General features: G+C 30.4%; 1 protein-coding gene across 1 annotated transcript in view; it reads right to left on the bottom strand.

Moving 5' to 3' along the window:
- Positions 1–7986: 7986 nt before the first annotated feature.
- The window catches only part of LOC129962808 (uncharacterized), a 30780-nt gene continuing 14550 nt past the window's right edge, over positions 7987–24216 (bottom strand). The window contains exons 8-15 of the mRNA XM_056076807.1: positions 23904–23955; positions 20790–20938; positions 17652–17775; positions 16669–16775; positions 16490–16586; positions 13124–13200; positions 11334–11470; positions 7987–8219 (exon numbers count right to left, since the gene is read on the bottom strand). Of these exons, the coding sequence (XP_055932782.1) occupies positions 8081–8219; positions 11334–11470; positions 13124–13200; positions 16490–16586; positions 16669–16775; positions 17652–17775; positions 20790–20938; positions 23904–23955 (882 nt within the window). The 3' untranslated portion in view covers positions 7987–8080. The remainder of the gene's footprint in view (positions 8220–11333; positions 11471–13123; positions 13201–16489; positions 16587–16668; positions 16776–17651; positions 17776–20789; positions 20939–23903; positions 23956–24216) is intronic.

Genomic DNA, 24216 nt, shown 5'->3' with positions numbered 1-24216 from the left:
ATACTTGTCATGTTGCGAAGCCCAACATGGATTGGTATGATGACAACGGGATGAACCGATTGGACTGGTCTGTTCAGAGTTCAAACTTGAATCCTACAGAAAACCTCTGGGCCCAGTTGTATTGTCGATTTAAGGGATGTAGCAACTGTCGAAAATCATCGAAAGAACGTACTTGTCTTCAAGTGGAAGCCGAGTTGAAGAAAATACGAGTTGTCTTCAACCAAGCTGAGTGGAAGAAAATACCACTGTCCATCATCCAAATACTTATGGAAAGCATGCACAGGAGGGTTAAGGTTGTAATTGCCTCAGGTGGAGGCTCTATCAACTATTTAATATGAATAAATAGTACTCATCTCTTTTATCACAGGTGTCCAATTATTTATTCGTAGATAGTGTATTTTCCTTGCAACAAAAAATTCATAAATAACATCCTTGAACTAAAAATCCAATACCACATCCTCTATTGGTACAAAAATCATACCATGAGATACCAAGAAATTGTGAGACATTAAAGATGAATTATTTTAATTGTCTTGCGTAAGAAAACTTTCTGATAGAGATCAGTTCCATGACATGATGGCTCCATTAAAACTGTAAATATATGACTGTCTATAAATTCCACGGTACTGTAACTCCACTTTTTATCCCTCTTGTAAATTACATAGATATTGTTACAAATCTATAATTTTGCTACCCGGCCCGAATAGTGTCATCGTAAGAAAGACAATTGTACGATCTGTCCTCTGCATGTTGAGTGGGTGCCGCGTCAATAACCTCGGAGCTTGGCGACAAATTTGGCGAACATTTGGCGGCTTGGCGATGAATTTGGCGAGGTTGGCGGCTAAATGGATACTACTGGAAAGTTCGAGAACTTTCACGATCCATCCACTAAGACCCGAGATACAGCCAGGTACGCCCTGATTGGTCTGAAGATTCCAGCCCAGCCTCCCGGAACTATAAAAGACAGGCAATCTGAATCTGAGGAGGAAGTCGTGTGGATCGTCCGAAGGGTGTGTATCGTCAAAAGTTGTGTGTGTGAAAGTGGTCGGAGTCGCCGACGAGTAAAAAGACTAGAGGATTAGCAAGCAAGCAAGTTGCTGAACTATTAGGGATTAAATGCATAGAAAAATTTTGTAACATTTGGTGTCAGGAGTGGGGTTAATTGGATTTTCTTGTGTATGCCTTGCACCAGAGGAATGGATGAAAAATTTGCAGTGTTACTTGCCATGATGGCAGAGATAAAGAAGGGACAAGAGGAATTGAAAGCCGGATATGAGAAAATGAAGAATGAGTTAAAGAAAGAAATTTTAGAAGATAAAAGTAACAAAACCGAAGACGTCCATGATATCACAGAAGAAATTGAAGGAAACAGCGAGAGCCAAGTGGAAGAAAATACTGAAGATCGAATGGAGACCGGTGTCACCGAAATGGAGCTTAGCCATCCGGAGGATGAACCGAAGTTCAATGAGGAGATGCACGAACAGGGAGACTGTCAAATATCTGCAGGGCTGAAACAGGCTTCTCCGAACGAGTCCCCTGAAGTGGAATCGAAGGAGCCGGCACTTGGGGATGGAGAAGATGAACTCTGTTTGGATGGGTCTGTTAGTGGCGACCCGTGCTCGATGCCTATGAATGCAGGTGTTAAAGAGACCCTGTTTGGACTGGATTCATCCCGAAGGTCGATGGGACAACCTCTTAGCAAGCCTCTTAGTGTCTACTTGCATTATGATACGAAAGAAGACTACGTGGTTGGAATTGCTGATTCCTGTAGTCTCGGCCTCGACTTCCTTCAAGAATTCGACTTTGCTGTGGATTTGCAAAGAAGTATGATGCAAATAGAAGCCAAAGAACCTCCTGTGTGTCTGTTCAAGCTACGTCGTCGCAAAAGAACTTTCCCAGCAAAGGCTGATGAACTCTTTAGAAGATCCTGTGTTGAGAGCTGCGGACAGTTCTCAAGTGTTGAGAATGAGCCAGGAATAAGCGGAGATATTTCCGCGGAAGATCTGGCAATGAAGGCGAATCCCTGGCCTTTAAGTAGACACCTGAAGGCACTATTGGACCACCCCGATATTCGGTTGGTTCGCTGGAAGAAGTTCAAAGTGACCAACCTACCATCCTGGCTTGAGTCCGTTTCGGACAGTCATGATGCGATATCATGTTTGGCTCCATGGGACATCCTGCATTTTAAGGAGCGGGATCAAGTCTGGGTGTACAATCCGAAACGACGAAGAGGTCCGTGTCAAAAGCATTGAGAAGGTTAGGATGGATCGTTAGTCGCCGCCAAATTAGCGAATGATGTCATCTTCGAAAGTGCAGAAGTCGCCAAATGCATCAACATCATCACATCGTTCGGAAGCCTACGCCAGCTGTTGGATTGAAGTGGGACTGCCGGGACGTCAGTCTTTAAAGAGGGGAGCAATGTTACAAATCTGTAATTTTGCTACCCGGCCCGAATAGTGTCATCGTAAGAAAGACAATTGTACGATCTGTCCTCTGCATGTTGAGTGGGTGCCGCGTCAATAACCTCGGAGCTTGGCGACCAATTTGGCGAACATTTGGCGGCTTGGCGATGAATTTGGTGAGGTTGGCGACTAAATGGATACTACTGGAAAGTTCGAGAACTTTCACGATCCATCCACTGAGACCCGAGATACAGCCAGGTACGCCCTGATTGGTCTGAAGATTCCAGCCCCACCTCCCGGAACTATAAAAGACAGGCAATCTGAATCTGAGGAGGAAGTCGTGTGGATCGTCCGAAGGGTGTGTATCGTCAAAAGTTGTGTGTGTGAAAGTGGTCGGAGTCGCCGACGAGTAAAAAGACTAGAGGATTAGCAAGCAAGCAAGTTGCTGAACTATTAGGGATTAAATGCATAGAAAAATTTTGTAACAATATTAAACCAAGTCATTTTTCTTTAATTTTCAACAATGGATAATTGCGAGATAGATAGTAAAAGAACAATGAAAATGGTTTGAACTTCAGGGCAACAATATTAGTTATAATTAGAAATTAGGCATATATATATAATATGTAAAATTGAAAAAAATTCAGCAAAATTTTTGCACGACTGTTAGTTTGGAATCATTAAAAAGACATATTTTTTTTTAAATTTTGAAATGGTGTAATATTCATTTTGTGCAATTATATATTCTGTTGTTATGTTGGAAAATTTTCAAAATTGATCTAATTTTTAATTAAAATTTTTTAAAAATTCGCTATGAAAATTCGCATTCTAACTGACATATACATGTCAAATTTGATAGTTGTGGTGTAAACGGTTTCAGCTGTAGAGCGCCAACACACAGACAGAGAAAGATAAAAAGAAATTCATCGTTATTGTTAGTAAAAATTTAAATTATTATATCTTATATCTGCATCTATGATAGGATAGACGGAATTCATTCTTTTATCAACATATTCTTTTGTCTTTCAATTTTTTTATCTGAATTTTTGTTAAAGGGATATAGGACTTTTAACAGTTAAAGCTGGTCTCGAAAATTGGCCAATGAAACTATCCCTAACGTAAGAAAAAATTCTTAAACTTAATAGATTTGTTACCACGGTTTTATAAGATATTTAGCCTTATAATTATGAATTTTTAAGTCATTGAAATAATTTTATTAATTCAAATATATTAGTCAATGAAACATATTCTGTGTAAACTGTCGACGACAGAATTTGCTTGCCTGCAAACTTTTTCCTAAAATAAGCAGGTCATATTATCAAATGTTTCACCAATGAACATGATAACCATGCAAAGCAATAAATATTTTAATAGATTTACTGGAATCATTTCACTTTTTATGTCGTTTTACACGATAATGGTTTAAAAAACATTTTTAGCATATTAGCAAGCACTGAAAAGGAAACAGACATAATAATATTTTGATTTTTCATGATTTTCTTTATTATATATGCATAAGCATATACCTGAAAAATTTCATATTGATGCGATGAACCATTTTTGTTTAATCCGGAGCCCAAGATCTGAAAATGTTGTATTGAAAAAAATGACTTTAATGTAAACGTTTCTGAGTAAAAAGTCAACAATGATCAACACGTTTGTGAGTATATTTTTTAAACTAATTAATGTGCACACATGTACAATACCAAAAAAAGTACAGAACGGTTTCAGCTATCAAATGAAATCATTAAAGAATTTCAAAAAAAAAATGAAGGTTTAAAGGTCCTATAGCCCCTTAAATAAAAAAGTAGACAAAAGAGAATCGAGTAAGTTTTCTCAACAAAAACGATAAAATCGTGCTAATGATCAAAAAACTCGGCAAAAGTCCTCCGTCTTGGATGACTACCAGAAATAGTAACAAACGTTATTTATAGTTAATGTAAAAAAATTGTTGCGATTCCATTTGGCGAAAAATCGTCCCCAATTAATTTATCTTTGGCGAACATGCATTTGTCTTGTTTAGTTGAATGTTGATAAGAAAGAAGAAGAAAAAGAAAAAAAAATGTAAGAAGAAGGAAAAATTTTAAAAGTTAGAGAACACCTGCCATAAGCATCTCTCTCTCTCTCTCTCTCTTTTGTCATTATATGAAGTAACAATAATCAACATGAGCTATTTTATATTTTAATAAAATAAAGTTGTGAATAAAACACATTTGCTTTTTCTAATAACATTTCTATATTTTAATCAATTATTTATTTAGTAGCTCATTATCATTGCTTGAAAATAAAATGAATAAATAAATTATCAATTATTGTTTTCCTTAGTCTATAAAGTCCGTTTGAAAATTACTAAAGTAAATTCAGCATTTACTTACTCGATATCCTTTTTTAAGTAACTCTATACAAATAGCGGCTCCGAGACCTTGGGCGCCACCAGTAACAATTGCTACAGAAGAGTCGGACATTGCGTTCTACCGTTAACAAATATAAAGTTACTTTATATTACCTCCCAAAATTTTTACTCGTACGAGGTGATTACTTCATTCCAGATAAATTTATACCTTAACATTATATCAGATACTTCATTTTCTTTATTTGTCATATCTACTGTCGTTAGGAGAAGTGCACTGTTGGACGAGTCATTCCATTACGTGCAAAAGGCAGTATTCTTTTTGGAGATAGAAATGGTATATTTTTTACTTTTCAAGGTTGTTTTCAAATACAGTACATTGCACAAAAGGCTCAAAGTGACTCGATTAAAAATATTTTTGCTTTAATTACCATTGAGGGGGTAAAATTTGTAGTAATCGAATGTTAACGAAATTTTATCTACTCCATTTTCCATGCTTTTGTTGTAATTATTGACATATTCCTGGTTCCGACAATGCCAAAAAATTTTTTATCGCTTTCGAATTTGTTAAGAAATATTTTTTTAAATTTTTCCCACGACGTCTTCTAGTTTGTATATGAAATTTTTCTTCATAACATGCATAAATTTTAATCGTAAATACATTAAAATGAAAAGGGTATCTTATGGACACCCTGTATATTTGATTGTTAAGTCTATATATCATGTTGTTAAGTCTGAAACAAAAATTACATTTACTTGTATCAAAATAACAAATCGAGATTTTTTCCCCATCCTTCATTTATAGTATTCTTAGCAATTCCCTCCCCATGTTCTGAAACATATATCTTCAACATTTCGTAATATGTTTCTAATTAATAGCAAGATACCGTCCAAACTTTGAGTTTCCTAATACTTAACTTTTAAGGCTCCTTTGCTATCCTAAATCTAATTAGATTCTTGTGATGCCTTGCTGGTTGCTTTCACCAGTTAAATTCCATAAAAGACAATAAAAATTATATTGATCAGCAATCAAAATTAGGAATTACGGTCTCAGTTAAAGTCTGAATATATAGGTGGTTATCAAAATAATGGAAACACCTGTGAATAAAAGTGACAATTTTGAATGTGCTTCGTAGGAATTAAAATACAATAATAGCTACAAGTTTTTTTTATAAATAGCAATGTATATATTCTGGTAGTATGTGTTAGCTTTATTAAAGTTCTGTAATTCTTGGATTTTTTTCAAAAGCTTAAAATGTCGGACCGCTCAGATTTTCAAAGAGGCCATATTGTAGGAGCCCGTCCAGCTGGAGCAAGTGTGACCGAAACATCCCAACTTTTAGGCGTTTCTAGAGGTACAGTGTCTAAAGTCGTGAAAGCATATGCACAGTGCGGCAAGACGAGATCGGCAAAGCAAAACAGTGGGCGGCTCAGTGAAAGAGAACGACGGATATTGAAGCGGATTGTAATTTCTAAAAAACGAGCAACTTCAGAAAAAGTGGCCGCAGAACTCAATACCCATCTGCATTCTCCAGTGTTAGAAGGTCCCTTCATAAACAGAACATTTATGACAGAGCAGCAAATCCCAAGCCACTTGTCACAGATGTTAATGGTAAACGCCGTCTACAGTGGTGTCACATTCACAAAACCTTTTTTTTTTCTTGTGTACAGCCGACCACCCCGCCACCACTGAACGTAGCAGTTCCGACAGGAGTACTCACAAAACCTGGTCGATTGATAAGTGGAAGAATGTAACATGGTCTGACGAATCGTGTTTTACACTTTTCCTTACAACAGAACGGGTGCACGTTTGGAGGACACCTGCACAAGCGTATGATCGTGATGTCTCCTTCCAACTGTCAAACATGGAGGTGGTTCTGTCATGATATGGGCAGTCATGTCGTGGTTTTCATCTGGATCAATCGTAACCCTAAGAGGAAAGATCACTGGGAAGAATTAAAAAGAAATTTTAGCTGACTAGGTAAATCCTATGATGCAAACTTTGTTTCCTGCACGAGATGGAATTTTCCAGGATGATAATGTACCTATCCATGCAGCGAAACTTGTCCAGTCATGGTTTGATAAACACGAGGATGAAATTAAACATGTGTCTTGGCTCGCACAGTCACCCGACTTCAATATAATTCAACCATTATGTTCTATTTTAGAGCTTTTAATACGGAATCGATATCCTCCACCGGCATCTCTCTCAGAAGTTTCGTAATATCTCCAGGAATAATGGTACAATGTTGCTCTAAACACTATTCAATATTTGTATGAATCTATTCCTAGGCGATTAAACTATATAGTATGGTCCTACGCCATACTAATAAAGGATTTTTTTATAAATCTAAGGTGTTTCTATTATTTTGATAACCACTTCTACTTGCAGAATAAAAATAATTGAATTATACGTGTTTTAATCCTGAAACCCTATGCAACTTAATGTTCCCGTAACAGTGTCAATATAGATTAAGGAATATAAATTCAAGTAGTGATACTTAAAAATGGAGAAATTATTTCTATAATTCTATATTCTGTAATTCCATATACAAAACAGCTTTACATCTTTTATTCATTCATTCTGACTGGACATTCATATAAATGGTTCATTAATACTTTCACTTCTCGTTTTCGATGATATCGATATATTGTCGAAAGTACATGACTTAAACGCATTTTTTTCATACTATCACACTCTAAACAAATAGCTTTGACTGATATTATCGTCAATAATATAATTAATATCGTCAATAATAAATCATATAATAATTATAATTATTATCGTCAATAATATATCATATAATTTAGCGAATATAAATTATATGATGAATCTGATTTAATGAATGATGATCTGAATGAGGAATCTAAATATCTTTAGATTCATCATTAGTTGAATGAAATTTTGATTAGGATTTCAACTTGATGGCATCCAACCTCTCAACATTTTTTCCATAAAAATAATTATGAAATAAAAAATTCTAAGTTAATTTTATTTCAAATGTTTTAGAAAAAGAATGATAAGAAAGTCACTGATTCTTCTTTTTATTATTATTAATTGTTCTGTAGATCTAAAATAGAATAATTCCGAGCTTTAATATTTCGGTTTACCAGCATCTGAAGTGTCACTTTTTAAAAACTGTTTACGTATTGAAACAAATAAAAAAAATAATAAAACTTCACCGCCTAGCAAACTTTACGGTATGTCAGGTGAAAAAAAAAAAGAACAAGCAATGAGATTATTCAAATTTTTATTATTTTCAAAAAAAGAATTTTTATCCTTTTATTCTTGTTATACAGATCTTTCATTTTTTTCCCATCAACTCACTCACTTATTTTTACACATTAGATTCTTAATTTCATCTTGATATTCCAGATAATGATATCCACCAGGAAGAACAACTAGTGCTGACCCGTTGATTTTGTCTTCCAAAAGTTTCAAAACTGCTTTTGCCACATATTCAGGACTATAAAAATAATTATACATAATATCATAAATAAGAAATTTAAAAAGATTTCATCAAATTGTTTATTTTCTGAAATATAAGAGAATCTAATCTATAATCTACTGTGAAGTTTTTATATGATTTTTAAAAATCTGTTATTAGTACACCCATCTAGACGGGATATTATCCTATTAATAATATCGCTGATATGATCGTCACAGAATAACTAATGAAAATTGTAATAAAAAATTTCATGCGTATTGGCAGTGTGCTTAAAAAATAAATACATATAAAGGGTTTCCCAAAATTAATGCAAGATTTGAATTTGTCCATTCGTGCATTAAAACCCTTTGACGCGCTTTGGTATCACAGTGAAACCAAACCACCACTTTCTAAAACTTGTTTCTAAACGGGCGGTGATTTCTAAACGAAACCCGAGGCTTTAAAATAAAATTCTAACTTTAATAATTGCATGTAGATGTCAGCACACTAGTTAATATCCCTCTTATATACAAAAAAAAAAAAAACTGTCATTTTTAACGCTTTTTCTCAATACTTTCAATTTAATTTTTTTTTATCAAGCAAAAAGTAAGCAAACTCAAAATGCATTCATAAATTTGTTTTTCAAATGAAATCGCGAAAGAAAAGTTCTTCATATTTAGGTAGTTTCAGAGAAATGTCACCGCGCACTTAGGGCATAAGATTCTCTATAACTTAAAACGCATGAGCTAAAAAGATATGTTTTCCTTTCCCTGACAGTCTTAGTCAAGTGGCTGATAATTTATGGAGGTTTTGCCATGTGTTTTATGGGTGAGGAATTTATTTACATTTGAGTAAGGTTTATACGAAAAGGATGATTGAAATTTTCACTTTTCAGTTGCGTTCTTCTCGTATTAGCAAGCAGCTATGTTATAGGAATGTTTAAATATATTTTCTAATGTAGTATAACTTTTTTCATTTTTAAATAGTTAATTTAAATATTACGTTTCTTCATAACTTGAATATAGTTTTGATTGTATTTAAAGTCTAAATGCCTCGTAAAGAACTTGCCATTGTCGTTTTATTTGAGGATTACTTGTTATTAAAATTATTTATTTGCTTTTATAATTTTTTTTATGTTGTAAGATTGTGTAAGTAATTTTCATTGATAATATTGTATGTTTTAGTATTTCCATAAATAAATAATGAATAATTATGATACAAAAACGAATTAAAAAGTATTAATTATTCATAAAAAGAATATGTCGTAGGTGTGCGGTGGTACTCCACTGACCCTCTCCCCCCCTCCCGTGGTGCAGTCCACTATAAATTTTTTTAAGTATTTTCTCTTCCTTTAGACCCTAAGCATGTAAATTAATTACATATTTTTTTAAAATTCAGAAAATGTATGTTTGTGTGCTTCAAAGGGTTAAAGAGTTGACAACCCTATTAAAAAAGCCACTTGACACATGATAGTTTAGGGTTAGTAAAAATGTATTGTTACACAGAACAGCGTTTTTCATTGTTGAACAATATTTCAAAAATAATGAAAGTCTGGTGGCCACCCCACCCCCCAAATCGTGCGATTCAATACCATTAGATTTCTTTTTATGGGGTTATTTGAAGTCAAATTTTTATGCTAACAAGTCCACAAGCACGCATGCATTGAAGGAGGAAATTCAACGCTATGGGCTAGCAAAGCCGTGGAAGCCGTTTGCCCTATGGGTTATTTTGTACATAACCCTTTCTTGTGTACTTTACGATTCAATAAAAATGTAACAGTTTAAAGAAAAAGAAACTGTGTGTTTTTATTTAATTCAAATCTTGCATTAACACGTTGTTCTATATCTATAACGTTGCATTTTTACTAATCCTTAGCTATCAGCTGTCAAATGGTTTTTTTAATAAGGTTGCCAACGCTTTGCTTCACGAATGATGGCAAATTCACATTTTGCGTTAATTTTGGGACACCTTATATATATAATATACTTTTTTGATGTAAATATAAACATTATCAGCTTTGTTTCCTTGCAATGGGATCTTCTCTATTCATAACGCTGAATAGAAAAGAATGAATACTCCAATCAAAATTGATAATTGGCTTAAAATAACTAAGGATCCACTAACAGAAAAAAATTCAATGCCAAATACAAAGAATAACGAAAGGAAATATTGGCAGTAACTCCAAAGGTTCGCTAGGGAAAAATATAATGAACCAGAATAAATATAAAATAATAAAAATTGCAGATCTCAACTCATTAATCTTTGCTACAATCAAGTATAAAAGACTTCACTTTAATAAAATGTGAAGTTCATGATCCCGTAGCTAATTTTTATTCAAGTTATTTTAAGTTATTCTGAAATTTAAAGATTGCTACTTTGTAGGGTATACGCAATGAGTAAGAATATTGTCTTTCAAGATTTCTTTGTTAGTCGCGTTTCTCTTTTAATTATTCTTTCTTGATGTTCAGTTTCAGTTTCTTTTTTTAATAACAATTTTTTTTTTAATTCAAAGTTTGTGTGATGTTTCATGCATCTCCTTCACCATCTTTCGTCCTACTCCCATTTTGACAAAATCAAAACCGGATAGCGCAAATGCTTGGAGAGTTTCTGTGTCTAAAAATGGCAACGCCTCATATAAAAGAGGATTTTTGGTCTTGCTGAAACTGCATCATCTATTTATTCTCTCTCTTTCATTTTTTTATGTGTTTATAATCCGAAGATGAGTTTCAATTCCCTAACAGGCAACGTTTCAATAAAAGTAAATTAATTCCTTTGCATATTAAAAAAAATTGTTTCCAACTTTATATTTCTTTAAAATATTCCAATTTCATGTTTGTTTGTTTTTTACTTTGTCTGTAAATAAATTGCCATCATTATATTAAATTAAAAATGTTTTCGTGCATTCGGAGGATTTATTTATGTCCATAGACAGACATATTATATCATAGATGAAAGTCCTATAGCAATTTTTTCTGATGATCAGGAAAACTATTATTATCGTGATCCAATAGTTAATCACCTAATGGTTAAATAAATCGCCTGTCTTTATAAAACAATGCAGTAAAATATACAAAAATTGAAGATAAATTTAATAAAATGTATTTGTCAAGCTAAAGAAGTTGATTGCAAAGAAAAGATTCAGATTTTAGATACCTCATTTTATCAGGGACCTTGGAATAGTCCATGGTGGGATCAAGAGTTTTAGTTACAGAATTCAGAATATTTGTATCAACCAAATAAGGGCATAAGGCAGCAAATATGATTCCATCTTTATCATAGTGGAATGGATGCTGTAAATGAAAATGATAGATTGTTAAAGTTAGAGAAATAGTTTAAAATAATTTTTTAAGACTAAAAGGTAACAACTCTTGATTTAAAATTAAAGATACTGTCAGACATCAATAGCATGTACAATTCACTGCTCCTAAAATCTGTTCTTTTAATAAATATATGTTAGAATATCTTTATAATCATATTATTATAATCAATTATTTACTTACACTTTGAAGTTATTTCACAGCATTTCCTAATTGGACACTTTTTATGGTAAATAATTCATAAAGGTTCATTTTTAAAAAATTAAATTTGGATTGGTACAAACTTATTTTTAAGCATAGGATATCTCAACGTTCATGGAATGAACTTTAAAGAATGGTAAAACGCATTACAAAAAAAAAACCTCTTATAAGTGCTTATGATGAGTTGGAGCACAAGTACAAAGAAAATGAAAGCAAACTCAAATTATTTACTTATGGCGTCATTTTAAATGGTATATTTAAAGACATATCTAATTATAATAATAGCTGAAAATGGCGTGCAACAATAACACATCTTTGGAAGCATCGGTTAGTTGTCTACATACCTCTCGAAACTTCAGTAACAAACTTTAGACCAGCATTGTTCTTAATCAAATTCATCCGAAAATACACGCCAATTTCTCTAGCGATGCTTTGAAGCATGTTTGTGAACACTTTTTATGAGTCCTTATTTCATTTAAGATGTATTTTTCAATTGTGCTGTAAGTAAACATTTTGTAAGTAAACACTCCTCCGGTTTCCATACATCTGTATCAATTGGAAAGAATGTGTATGCCATTAAACCTATCTAATGCATGTGTCCAACCCAGACAGACACACAAATGTCGATTTTCAACAAAATATGATCACTTAATTTAATCATTATAGCTTACAACAATGTCAATTAACTTTGCAACAAAGAACATTTATTAAAATATCAACAGACATTAGACAAATATTAAAAAATACACTAATATTACATGAAATAGGTCATCATTTTTATAGATAATTACACAAGTATTAAAATTACTTTTAACCAAAAGATTTATTTGAATTCTGCACAATAGATACATCTAGCATAATCTTTGGTGATTCGTCCTGTGCGAAAAATGTTTATTATAAGGTTTTATTTTACCCTTTAAACGTTGTTTCAATAATTTTAAAATCCTAGGATTCAACGACAAGAGTGAACAATTAGACTCAGCATTACATGAATGATAAATGCATAGCCAACCAAAATATGATTTTGGTGTGTTAATTATTGAGGAATGCATTTATAATCGTAAGGGCTGTTTTTTTTTTGTTGTTTTTTTTTTGTTTTGTTTTTTTAGTTGGAGATTAAACAAAATTCCAAAAAGACTGAAACTCGCTTTTATATTATTATATCTGTTGGATAAAATTCCAAATAATCCAAATTAAGACTACAAATGATAGAATATTTATGAAATTATTCTCCTAATAATTTTAAAAAAGTTATGCTTTCTAAATTTTTAGTACTTTCACAGTAGACCAAATTGCTGAGTTCGAATTTTTTTTCTAACTTCATTATCAAAAGTAATAAATGATGGAAATTACTATACTCGGTGGCGATTTTTATAAAGAAGAATACGTGATTTTTTTTTCACTTTCATTTTCAGAAGAACTTACCCCAAAGCAGCGCGTCAGAGCTATTATGCCATGTTTGGAAGCGGTGTACGCAGGCATTTTAGGACTTGGCGAGAAAGCTATAAAATACGAATAAGTGAATAACACTTCAATATTTTAATGACAAAAAATAACGAGTTAATTCGAGAAAAAATATTAAGTTTGTACAATTAAAACATATTAACTTCTAATAACGTCAAGAAGAAAGTTCAAACACGAGAAAAGTTTATATAACAAAAATTTCGACAAAAAAAAAAAAAAAACGACAGCGTTTTCCTATAATAGAAATAAATTTACTGAAATATGAGATTTCTATCTCTTATGTTGTAACATTTATATCTCTTTGTAAACCACATATCATTATATTCTAATACTGGAAATCAAACTTTAAAGTTGGGTTAGGTATAAGGAAACAAGTCATTTTTTTAAATTAAAAAAAGATGTTCACAATTACAAACTCGGTACATTGAGGTGTTTGTCAGGGAGTTGCATAAAAAAATGAATGCACCAAATAATTTACAACAGCTACAAATTTACAACAGCTCAGTAATACACAATGTATAGATAGCTTCGGATGTCATGTCTTTTATATCCTTGCTTTAAATACTGCAAAGGTTTGACGTGGATATTATATTCTACTCACCATTATTTCCGTCATGCTGCGGGAGATTTATTATTCTATTATTTTTTACAAGAGTGTTATTATGGTTTTGTGAATTAGACCTGTATTGTACAATTTGTTTTCCTTGGCCATTTTTTTTTAGTCATTGGTGTGTTTGACATTTCCATTTCTTTCTTTTAAGTCATTGATGAAAAGCCCTTCTTTGCCTTTACACTTACATATTCTATAATAAAAATGATTAGTTTCTGTATACCTAATTTACTTTTAACGTATGACCAATGATTTATAATTTTAGAACCACCCAGTATATATCCATAAGCCTCCCTTTTCTACCTGGGGCACCACGAGTTTGTGGAGATGGGTTGACTTTTAAATAAACAGACACTCGTCTTTCTGGTTGGCATTGCAATGGTAAAGTCAGATAACCTTGCCTCATTGACAGGACAAGAACAATTCCTACGGGAGCGATTCTACTAGGTCTGGTAAATGACCTTGGAGCTCAAACTCAAATTTCAATCCTCCAGCTGCCACAGCAATGGCCATGCGGATTGATGCAGAGGCAAGATGAGGGTAACTCACTCGTGGCTATGGTATGTGCATAAAACCGAAAATCCATGTAGTAACACAATAAGATTGCTTGTTCTGTATATTTTTATCTGTTATCTGTACACAAAACTATTCGAATTAATCATAGTTTCGAAAAACAAAATGATATTCTTATATCTTAGTAAAATGTTTTTGCTATCCTAACGCGGAAAAAAGCTTTCAATACATTCTTTTTATTGTTAACAAGGAAAAATAGATATTGTCAGCACTTATATCTCATCCATATTTCTGATTCTTTTAAACAGAAACTTTCCGATTTGAGTGTTTTTTTTAACCAGTAGAAAGCTTAGTTAAAAATGTAATACTATAAGTGTGATTATTGACCTATAAGATTTATTTTTAAATCATTTTTTTGTTCCAAACTGAGCCAGCAGTTATTTGTTTTAAAATTATTTATTTGAAGTGGGATTTAATACCAGTGGCAGCTCTCGAAATTGTATTTAGAAAGTATATACTTATGCAACGTCAATAAAGTTCTTAAACGAATGTATGTCATGAGACTATGCAGCTCTTTAAAATTAAACAACTTTACAAACAAATCAGCTTAGATGTTTTTAAATTAGTTTATTTTATTAAAAACACCAAAACAAAAGTTTTAGGATAAAACATTTATTTTATATATATAATTTGACGAATATGGCACAGCATTTTGTGCATATCTCTCAACATTGAAAATAAGAAATCATCCAATTAAATCTTTTTATTTTTAAGCCATAATTCTTATACATGCACACAAATATAATTCTAGAAATGTTTTAATTGATTTTTTTATTAATTTTAAAATAACCATAGTATTCAGAAAAATATGAGGGTTGTTTTTTTGTGATTGCTATGTTTTATCTGTTTGTTAGAGACATGGGGAAATAAAATAAGTTCAGTTAAAAAAAGTTGTCTTGAAAAGCATACATTTATTAGTGTATTAAAAAGGTTGTAAATAAAGTGTAAAAAAATATTAGTGTATTAAAAAGATTGAAAATAAAGGGTAATAAATATTAGTGTATTAAAAAGATATTATTCTTGGTTATGTTTATTTTCTATAAAATAATAAAGGATAATTTATTCAAGAATATATTATTCTTGTTTACTTTACTCCTCAAAATATAATTCTTTATTACAAATTTTATGGAATTTTGTAACAAATTCTTTCTCATATTTGGTATCGGAAAGCGTTGTATGTATGTAATAAAATACTTAAACTGTTATTAACTATCAATTAAAGTCTGAAAATGCTAATATATCGTATTGTTATTAAAAATGCATTAAGCTTATAAATGTTTCAGCACTCTCGCATATTAAAGAGGAGATTACAAAATTCTACAATTACAAGTATGACCAAGTCGAAATAATTAAAAGAGTATTCTTAACATTTTAATTTAATCTTTAGCATTCTACTGGACCCTCTACGAGAACATTAAATTGCAAGCGTACTTTAGATTTAAAACACATATAATTGATTTTAAATCACAATTACTCATTTTATTTGCTAATCAAATTAATTGCATCGTTGTAGCCGCTCTTGAAATAATAACCATAAACTGACGGATGACGTCAGAGACAGCGCCCTCTGAAGCCTTGTGGCGCTATGACTCAGTTAAGGTCAAGCGATGGTATTACTGCATGCTTTGATCTCTACTTTTATATAGAGGGCCGCGATGGCCTGGTGGTAAGGTTTCGGCTTCGAAACGGGAGGGTTTCAGGTTCGTGACCCGATTCCACCGAAGAACCATCGTGGAAGGGGGGGTCTGTTGCACGTTAAATCCGTCATGACCAAACGTCCTCCCGCTGGTGTGGTGTGGAGAGGGGGTGCCAGCTCAGGTGTCGTCCTCGTCATCTGACCGCGGTTCAAAATGACGAGGTCCGTCCCCAAATAGCCCAAGTGTTGCTTCAAACGGGACGTTAATATAACCAAACCAAACCCTGATTTTATATATGTATCTTAAAATTATTCCAAATTTTTGTATATAAAGTGTCTATGTGTAAAGTAACTTGTGAATGAATAACTATCATACTAGCGGACGTTTTACTGAATCCCTTAACGGCATCACATTGTCTTTTAAAGAATTTAACCGACGAGCAAAGTTAATTAATCGATTAATTAAAGCATTAAGATTTAAAAAAAAAATGCTAGTAGTTTCATCTACCTACTACAGAAGATGTGTTGATAACCATACCACCTTTTCCACCTTTATTTTTTCCCATGTATTTCAGAGCTGCATGACATCCGAAAAGAGGTCCTAACTGAATTACAACAAAGAAGAAACATATTAGTTTTTAATTATATTACAGTTAGTATTACTTAAATTAAATTATTGAAACTTACTAAATTTACTTCCAAGCATTTACGAGGATTTGTTTCTTCGACAATTCCTGCGTTATTCACTAGAACATCAACTCTTCCAAATTTTTTGAGAATTTGTTCAAAAAGATCTGTGAAAAAAAAATCATTTTTCAATATCTAATTATGAAGGAGGGAAAACGCTTTTATTATTTTTCTAAAAAGATAAAAATTATTTTTATTATTTTCTGTTCTATAATCCTTAATGTATAATTTATTATTATAAGCATTATGTATTTTTGAAATCCTTTTTTTTCATACGTCACAGATTTTAATTGTTGAAACACAAGTTGAATTTGAAGATTATCGGGGAAAAATCATTATATAAAAATTTTGGTTAATAATTATAATAATATATTGCTTTTCTTGCTGAAACAATTATACAGAGATAATTCTTTACGATTTAAAAACGATTTTCAAAATTCAAATTATCAATGAAATTTAATTTGAAAATACACGTACCTGTAAAAAATTTGCGTATTTGTTTAAGGCTAAAGAAATACAAATCAGAAAAATAATTAATGGAATAAAAATTCGAGAATCAAATGTGACTCATCGGCAAGTGTATATTGGTTTTTTATGAATGAACCTTCAATCTTCTGTTAATTAAAATTAATAAAACTGTTTTTTTTTCGCCCATTTAAATTTTTTTATAAAAAAAAATGAATGAACACTTTTTGTCTGCACGTATAATTGAATTTTAAGCAAAAATTTGAGATTGATATAAAAATTTTATTCTATAGTATTTATATATAGAAATTTTATTCTATAATATTTATATATAGAAATGGTATATAGAAATTATACATACATTTATATACAGATATTACTTTTCAATGCCAAATTCATTCTTTTAAAATTCGATACATTGCGTTTCTTGACATATATTTGATTTTGCTGTATACTCAACAAAATAGAGAAAATATTTAGAAAGTTCTTTTAAAATATCTAGAAAAAGGTGAATTTACTTGCGTATTCAGATTCTTCTGTTACGTCACATCGTATAGTTGCTGCATTTTCTTCGCCAAAAATTCTTTGTTGCTCTTTCACAAATTCTTCAGCCTTTAAATCTTCTATATCAGCTACGCATACCTGAAAATAATTTGCTATAAATTAGTCTTATGCTTACAGAGATTTTGTTCACTAAATGTCTTATCAATTTTTTGTATGCATATTTCATTCTTTGTAAGTTCCTTTTTTTTCAAATGCAGGTAAAAAATCTAGTGATATGAACTTTCGGGAAATCATTTTAATACTATTTATAGACGACACAATAATTAGTATCTCAAAAGCTTAGTTATCTTCATTTCTTCTCTGATACTCTCCTTATTAAATATTTTTTGTCCAAATTCTTATATTATTGTCATAATTTAGATTAAAATTAATGTGTTATATTCAAGATTATGTATGTTTTTACTGAATATTTTGTAAGAGACTTTTCAAGTTTAAGTATATTCAAGAATTGAAAGTTAACACTTACGCAATAAGAAATTTTAAAAACAAGAAATTCTAATGAAAAGATATTATTTGTTATATTTTGAGATGGTAAGAAGACATACTATTAATTCTGTACTGGCCATTTTATCTGTTATTCTGTCTGTGTTTAATTACTCTATATGTAAATAAAAAAAAGCAAAATACATATATTTTTACATCATTTTTACTTCATACATATATTTTTCCATCATATATTAAACCTTTTAAGAGGTTTTAAGATCATGAAACTTGATTAATAAACCGGAATTAATTACCTCTAAAATTTTATAATAAACTTTTTTTTTTAGTTTTAACATTTATAATAGGTAAGTATTTTAAACCTAAATGTTAAAAAAAAATGGAATTTCCAATCTAGAACCTGGCAACATGTAATTCGTCTTGTAAGAAACGTTGAGTTTCTGAGCTTAAATTTGCATTTTCTAAAGATTACATTTTAATTGAAGAGGTTAATAATTTAAAAAGAAGACAATCTATTTTAGGAACATTAATATAAATATTCAAAATCTAATATTTCAAACTTGTATCATATTGATATGATAAAAATGTCGTCAGGAAAAATTGCTGCCAGAATTTTGGACAATACTAACCTAAAAGGTAGACAAAAGTATATAGTTAGAAAATACAATGGTAATGCAAAAATATACATTTATTATTCATTTTAATTTATGTAGTAATTTAAAGACTGTAGGCAAAATTGTGTGAGTGATTTTGGAGTTGTTGCGATAAAATATGTAATAAAGTAATAATCTTATTCAAAGAGCTCATAAAAAAAGAAATATGTTAAAAATTCCTTCAGGTTCATTAAAATTCCACAAGTGCTAAGATATGAAACAAAATTAAATAATAAAATTGATTAACAGTAAAATAAATTTAAAAAATTTTAAAGATAAAATGAATTACTAAGAATGCATGTTGAGAAATGTTTATTCTTTGTGATAAATGCGAATGTAAAAATGTCTGAAAAAAGCAATGTTATTTCCGCGTTAACAAAAGCGCTCGAATAATAATTGCAATTAAATAGAGAAATAAATCTAATGGTTCAACTAAAATGCAATTATAGGTAATTACTTATAAATTAACTTTGAAAATTTTCTACTGTCTTAAAATATTTTTGAACGGCGATATGTTTCAAAGAGATCGAGGGAATCGTTAAAAAGTTTTAAATCCATTTCAAGCACCTTACGTTATTGTAGCAACTTTTTAATTATGCACGTAATCCTCTTATGTGCTGTGAAATACCGAATTTCGTTCAAATCCATTAAAGAGGATAGAATTATATAAGTTGTTCAAACAAATAAATAAGCTAACAAAGAAACATTCTCTAACTTTATCATTCTCTATCATATATTTCTCTATGTGCTGCATTGAAATAATTATTATAATCTGTGTAATGAAAGAAATTTCTTAAATTATTAAATTCTTTAAATTATAATTATTCATGTAAATCTGAAAGAATAATTTAAATTGAAGGTAAGCTTTCTACCAATTGTTTGCAGAGTATAATTTCAGAAACTATCAGTTTTCACACTAATGCACCATAGATTTCCAAAAATGTAAATTAGCAATATATATTCTTCGATGATTTGAACAATAAGTACTGATGTTAAAAGATCGCTCACCATATAGTTCATCAATAAGGGAGGATCTTAAGAGTTATTTTCTTTTCAGATTGCAAATTGCATCCTTTTTAGTTATCAATTTTTCTCATTAATCCATGTTGAAGAAAAGGCTTTAAAAACTTGGAAAATATTAATATACAGAAAAGAATAAAAAGCAAAAATTAAGTTGATTAGTGTAGTAACAATCACAGTTGATTAATATAAATACGTATATTATTTAAATATGGAACTAAAAATTTCACATTACAAGTTTCAATCATTCAACAAGTTAAGCAGTACTTATATTATTTGCAACTAGAGCAAGCTTTAAGAATGGAAATAATCTTAAGTCTTTTTAATAAGGCAATTTTAACAGTGCATCGAAAAATTAAAACTATCCTAATCATTTCACACTTCTTAAACAAATACTTCTTCTTCTTTTATTCTTTTATTTTATTCTTAAACAAATACTTCTTTTATTTATAATTCATAATTTAAAATATGGAATATTTTACAATCACTATTTTCTTCAACTCACTACTAGATGACGCTTTATGTTTGAAATTAAAATTTAATTAAAATATAACAAGTTCTGAAAATATTAAAATATTTTGCTGCCAGCACGTGCGCATAAATTGATTCTATTGAGAAAGTAAATTTTATGTTGTCGATAAAGGCTATTCATATTTTTTTGTCTTCTTTATTTGAAATTTACAAGGTGAAACACTTTTTTTAAATATTTTAATCAATGTTATATAATATATATAACTTAACAGCACATTATTTTATTTTTATCATTTGCCAATTAAAATATGTAATATCCTCGAAGCCATTATGATACTACCCAATTTAATTCGTATATAATAAAAATAATGTAATTGAATACTAAACGTAATTGAATAATTGCATCTATGAAAATAAGTTATACATAGAAACCATTTCTGACAGTATTTAACTAAAATTTGAATATTCATTTTAAAATATGAGGTAATAAATTCAGCATTTACTTACTCGATATCCTTTTTTCAAAAGCTCTATACAAATAGCAGCTCCTATACCTTGTGCACCTCCAGTAACAATTGCAACAGGAGAGGTAGACATATTTTCATAGATGAAACAAATATCAATTACTAGAACAATATTTTCCGAAAACTTTATTTCTATGAAATAAATCGCGTATTCTATAATTTCTATGAAAATAATCAAAATAAATCGCGCTTAATCATGGCTATACATGCAGTATTTTTTATTGCTTAATAATTGTATTTTTAAAATAAATGATAAAACATTTTTTTTACCACTCATCCTCTTAAATTAAGAAGAAACATACGTTTAAAAAAGACGTTTACGATATTTTACATAGATACACAGATTGAAATATCTGATTTGCACGTTTTATTGAGTACATGAAACATTATTTAATGAGATACAGTGTAGAGAACTCGTACGTTATTTAAGTGTAAAGTTAATTTATTAAAAATTCTCATTCTTTTTAATGAAAAAAAAATAATGAAGGTATTAAAATTGTGCTATGAATTATGATTTTTTACACTATAACTATCAATTTTATAAAATAATTAATGTTTCCATAAACTGTTGAATGTTAAACATTTAAATAGTAAAATAAGAACAAAATATTTCGCGAGTAACCAATATCATATTAATATTTTAATATTTCGTACTTTTACTTACTTTTCATTTACTTTCTTACTTTAACTTACGTTTGTAGATTAGACTGGATGATTTTAAGCCGTATCTAAAAATATTCCAGTCAAACCTTTGCAAAGGCAAACTCATAAATTTTTCTTATACTTTTAGTTGCATTTTATTAAGGTAAACAATATGATGCACTTGTTCATTTTTTAATTAATTGAAACTTTTTCTAAATCTCACATTTTTACCCTCCGAAGTGTATTTCAACAAAATTTAATAGGCATAGGTGAAGCGATCGATCTTATAGAGCGGCAATGCACATATATTATCTTTTTTAAAAATATTTTTCAGATATTGATTCACGTTCAGTAATAAATACAAATAAAATCTGAATATTGGAGGTGCACACTATCAATTCCCTTATTCTAATTTTATTTTTTTTCTTTCCTAGTTTTTCCATTTGTACACCTATTTTTAAAAGTGCATGAAATATTCTCTTATTAAAACTTTAAAAAAGCGTCTTCCCTTAAGCACAGTTTTCCTTTAATCACAATGCATTTAAAATTTTAAATTAATCCTCAGAAATATGATTTTTAAAATTATTAGATAGCAGATTGTTTTTTCCTTGCAATAATTTTTTCAGATACTTTAATGCAGATGTAATCTAAATTTTAAGTATATTAATCTAATAAACTGAAGTCGTTGGTTATGTCAGACAAATGAACAGAGATTTTAATTCAATGTTGACTAACTAAAGATAAAATTTCAAAAATAAGACTTTCGAATCTAATATGAAATCCTATATTCTATGATTCTGAATGGCAGTGGATAATCAAATACTGCATTTTATAATGGTTAAGTACAGGTTATTAATTATTGTATTTAGAACTACAAATCCATTTAATTTCAGAAAGTATCTAATACAATTTTTTGTAAATTATTATTTTCCAGGATTTATATTAGTATTAGTATAATGTAATTTGATTTTCCATGATATGCCTACGAATTTTTTTTAAAAATGGAGATATGCATATATGTTATTTTTTTACTTCTGTGTTAAAGATTTGCTTAATTTGTTCCAATTCTTTTTTTTTTATTTGTTTCAGAAAGCATTAAAACTTTCGCCATTAGGAATATATTTAAATCATTAATATTAATGCATAGTTCAATTTACTTATAAAACTATTCAAATGCCGGGATAGCCTGGTTGGTAGAGCGTCGGATCCGCGTCCCTTAGGTTGCGAGTTCGAACCCCGCCGGCCGAAGATTCCCCGCGTGCTTGGTGGCCGACGCGCGTTAAATCTGTCGTGGTCACAAAGTCCTCCATGTCGAGAGTAATACCACTGGGGGTACTGGATCAGGGGTGATCGTTCTCTGATTCAGGTCTAAATTACGATCTGTGGTTGAGTGAATGAAATGCGTGAATGAAGTCCACCCCGTAAAAAGGGTTGTGACGTGTGTGTAGCTAAGTCGTACTCTTGGCTCTAGATGGCGCTACTATTGAAACAAGAGGCGTTCCCCTTGAGGCTTAAATCGGCTGTCTTCGACAGCGGGCTTGTCCATGGCAAGTGCCATTAGAAACAACAACACTATTCAAATACAAAACTATTTTTCTGAAATGGAGGTATTTCACATATCATATAGTTATTAGATACCTGTGCTTGCTACACCTTACGCATGCTAACCCTATAGCACACTTAATCGTTCCATATCATACGAAGTATAGCGACCACTACTAAAGTCAAGTTTCTAATCCACTGACTTAAATTCTGGTGTCTACGAATCATTTTAGTGATATTTCTAAATAGTTACTAAAAATAAACAACTTTAAAAATCAAGTTTCGATTGATTTATGCTGTATACATACTGGAGCAATCTATGTTGTACAGACCATTGCAAAGTTCTGAAGTTTACTACGGGCTACTGTAGAGTGCTATTTTATTTCGTCACTCAGTGATATGATTCCGGTGTTAAATTAATAGTTTTTGATTTTACTCATTTGAATCCTTCTCAATAACGATTCGTTAATTAATCTAACTTATCCGTAAAAGTAATGTGGAGTGTTGATTCTAATTTCAGATCAGAAATCACCTCTAAAAAAGTAGAGAAATTAAAAAGTCGGTGCTTAAGTTTCAAACGTACAAAATGATGCTATATTTTTTAAGGTTTAGATCTAGTCCAAGTAAGAAGAATGTGAACAATTGCTTAAAAATCATATCTAAACGATTTCATGTAATTTTCTTATTAAATGGTACATCTTATATTAGACATTAACGTTTCTTTTATTCAGTATAAGAACATAAAATAATCTGATATATTAGATATCTCTTTTTAAACGAATTGATACTTTAATTTAATTATACGTTTAAATACTAAAAAAAAGCTGCATATTGATATACGTGATAAAAATGTTTTTGAATACAAAAAGATTAAATAATGATTTATTCGTCAACGCTTCGAAACGCCACTGACCAAGAGCAAATTTTTTAACATCTTCATTTTCATAGATTCTGTTCTGTGGTTTCTATCATAAATAAGTCAATTTATTTTAAGCACAGAGCTCTCTGAAAATTCCATTTAATATTGTTGACACATTTGTGAAAATCTTTGTTAACATATGTATTCTTTTCAAAGAATGAATCTTAATTGAATAAATCTTTTTTTCGTGATCAATTTTCTATTATTTATGTCGGAAATCAGTTAATTTAAATTGCTTATTTTAATCTCAGAGATCTCTGAAAATGTCATTCTATACTGTTAACACATTTCTGAAATTTTTTGTTAA

This window comes from Argiope bruennichi, chromosome 3, assembly GCF_947563725.1.
Source record: "Argiope bruennichi chromosome 3, qqArgBrue1.1, whole genome shotgun sequence".
Classification (NCBI taxonomy): Eukaryota; Metazoa; Arthropoda; class Arachnida; order Araneae; family Araneidae; genus Argiope; species Argiope bruennichi.
The sequence above is the reverse complement of the archived record's forward strand: the minus strand, read 5'-3'. Positions and strand labels throughout refer to the sequence as shown.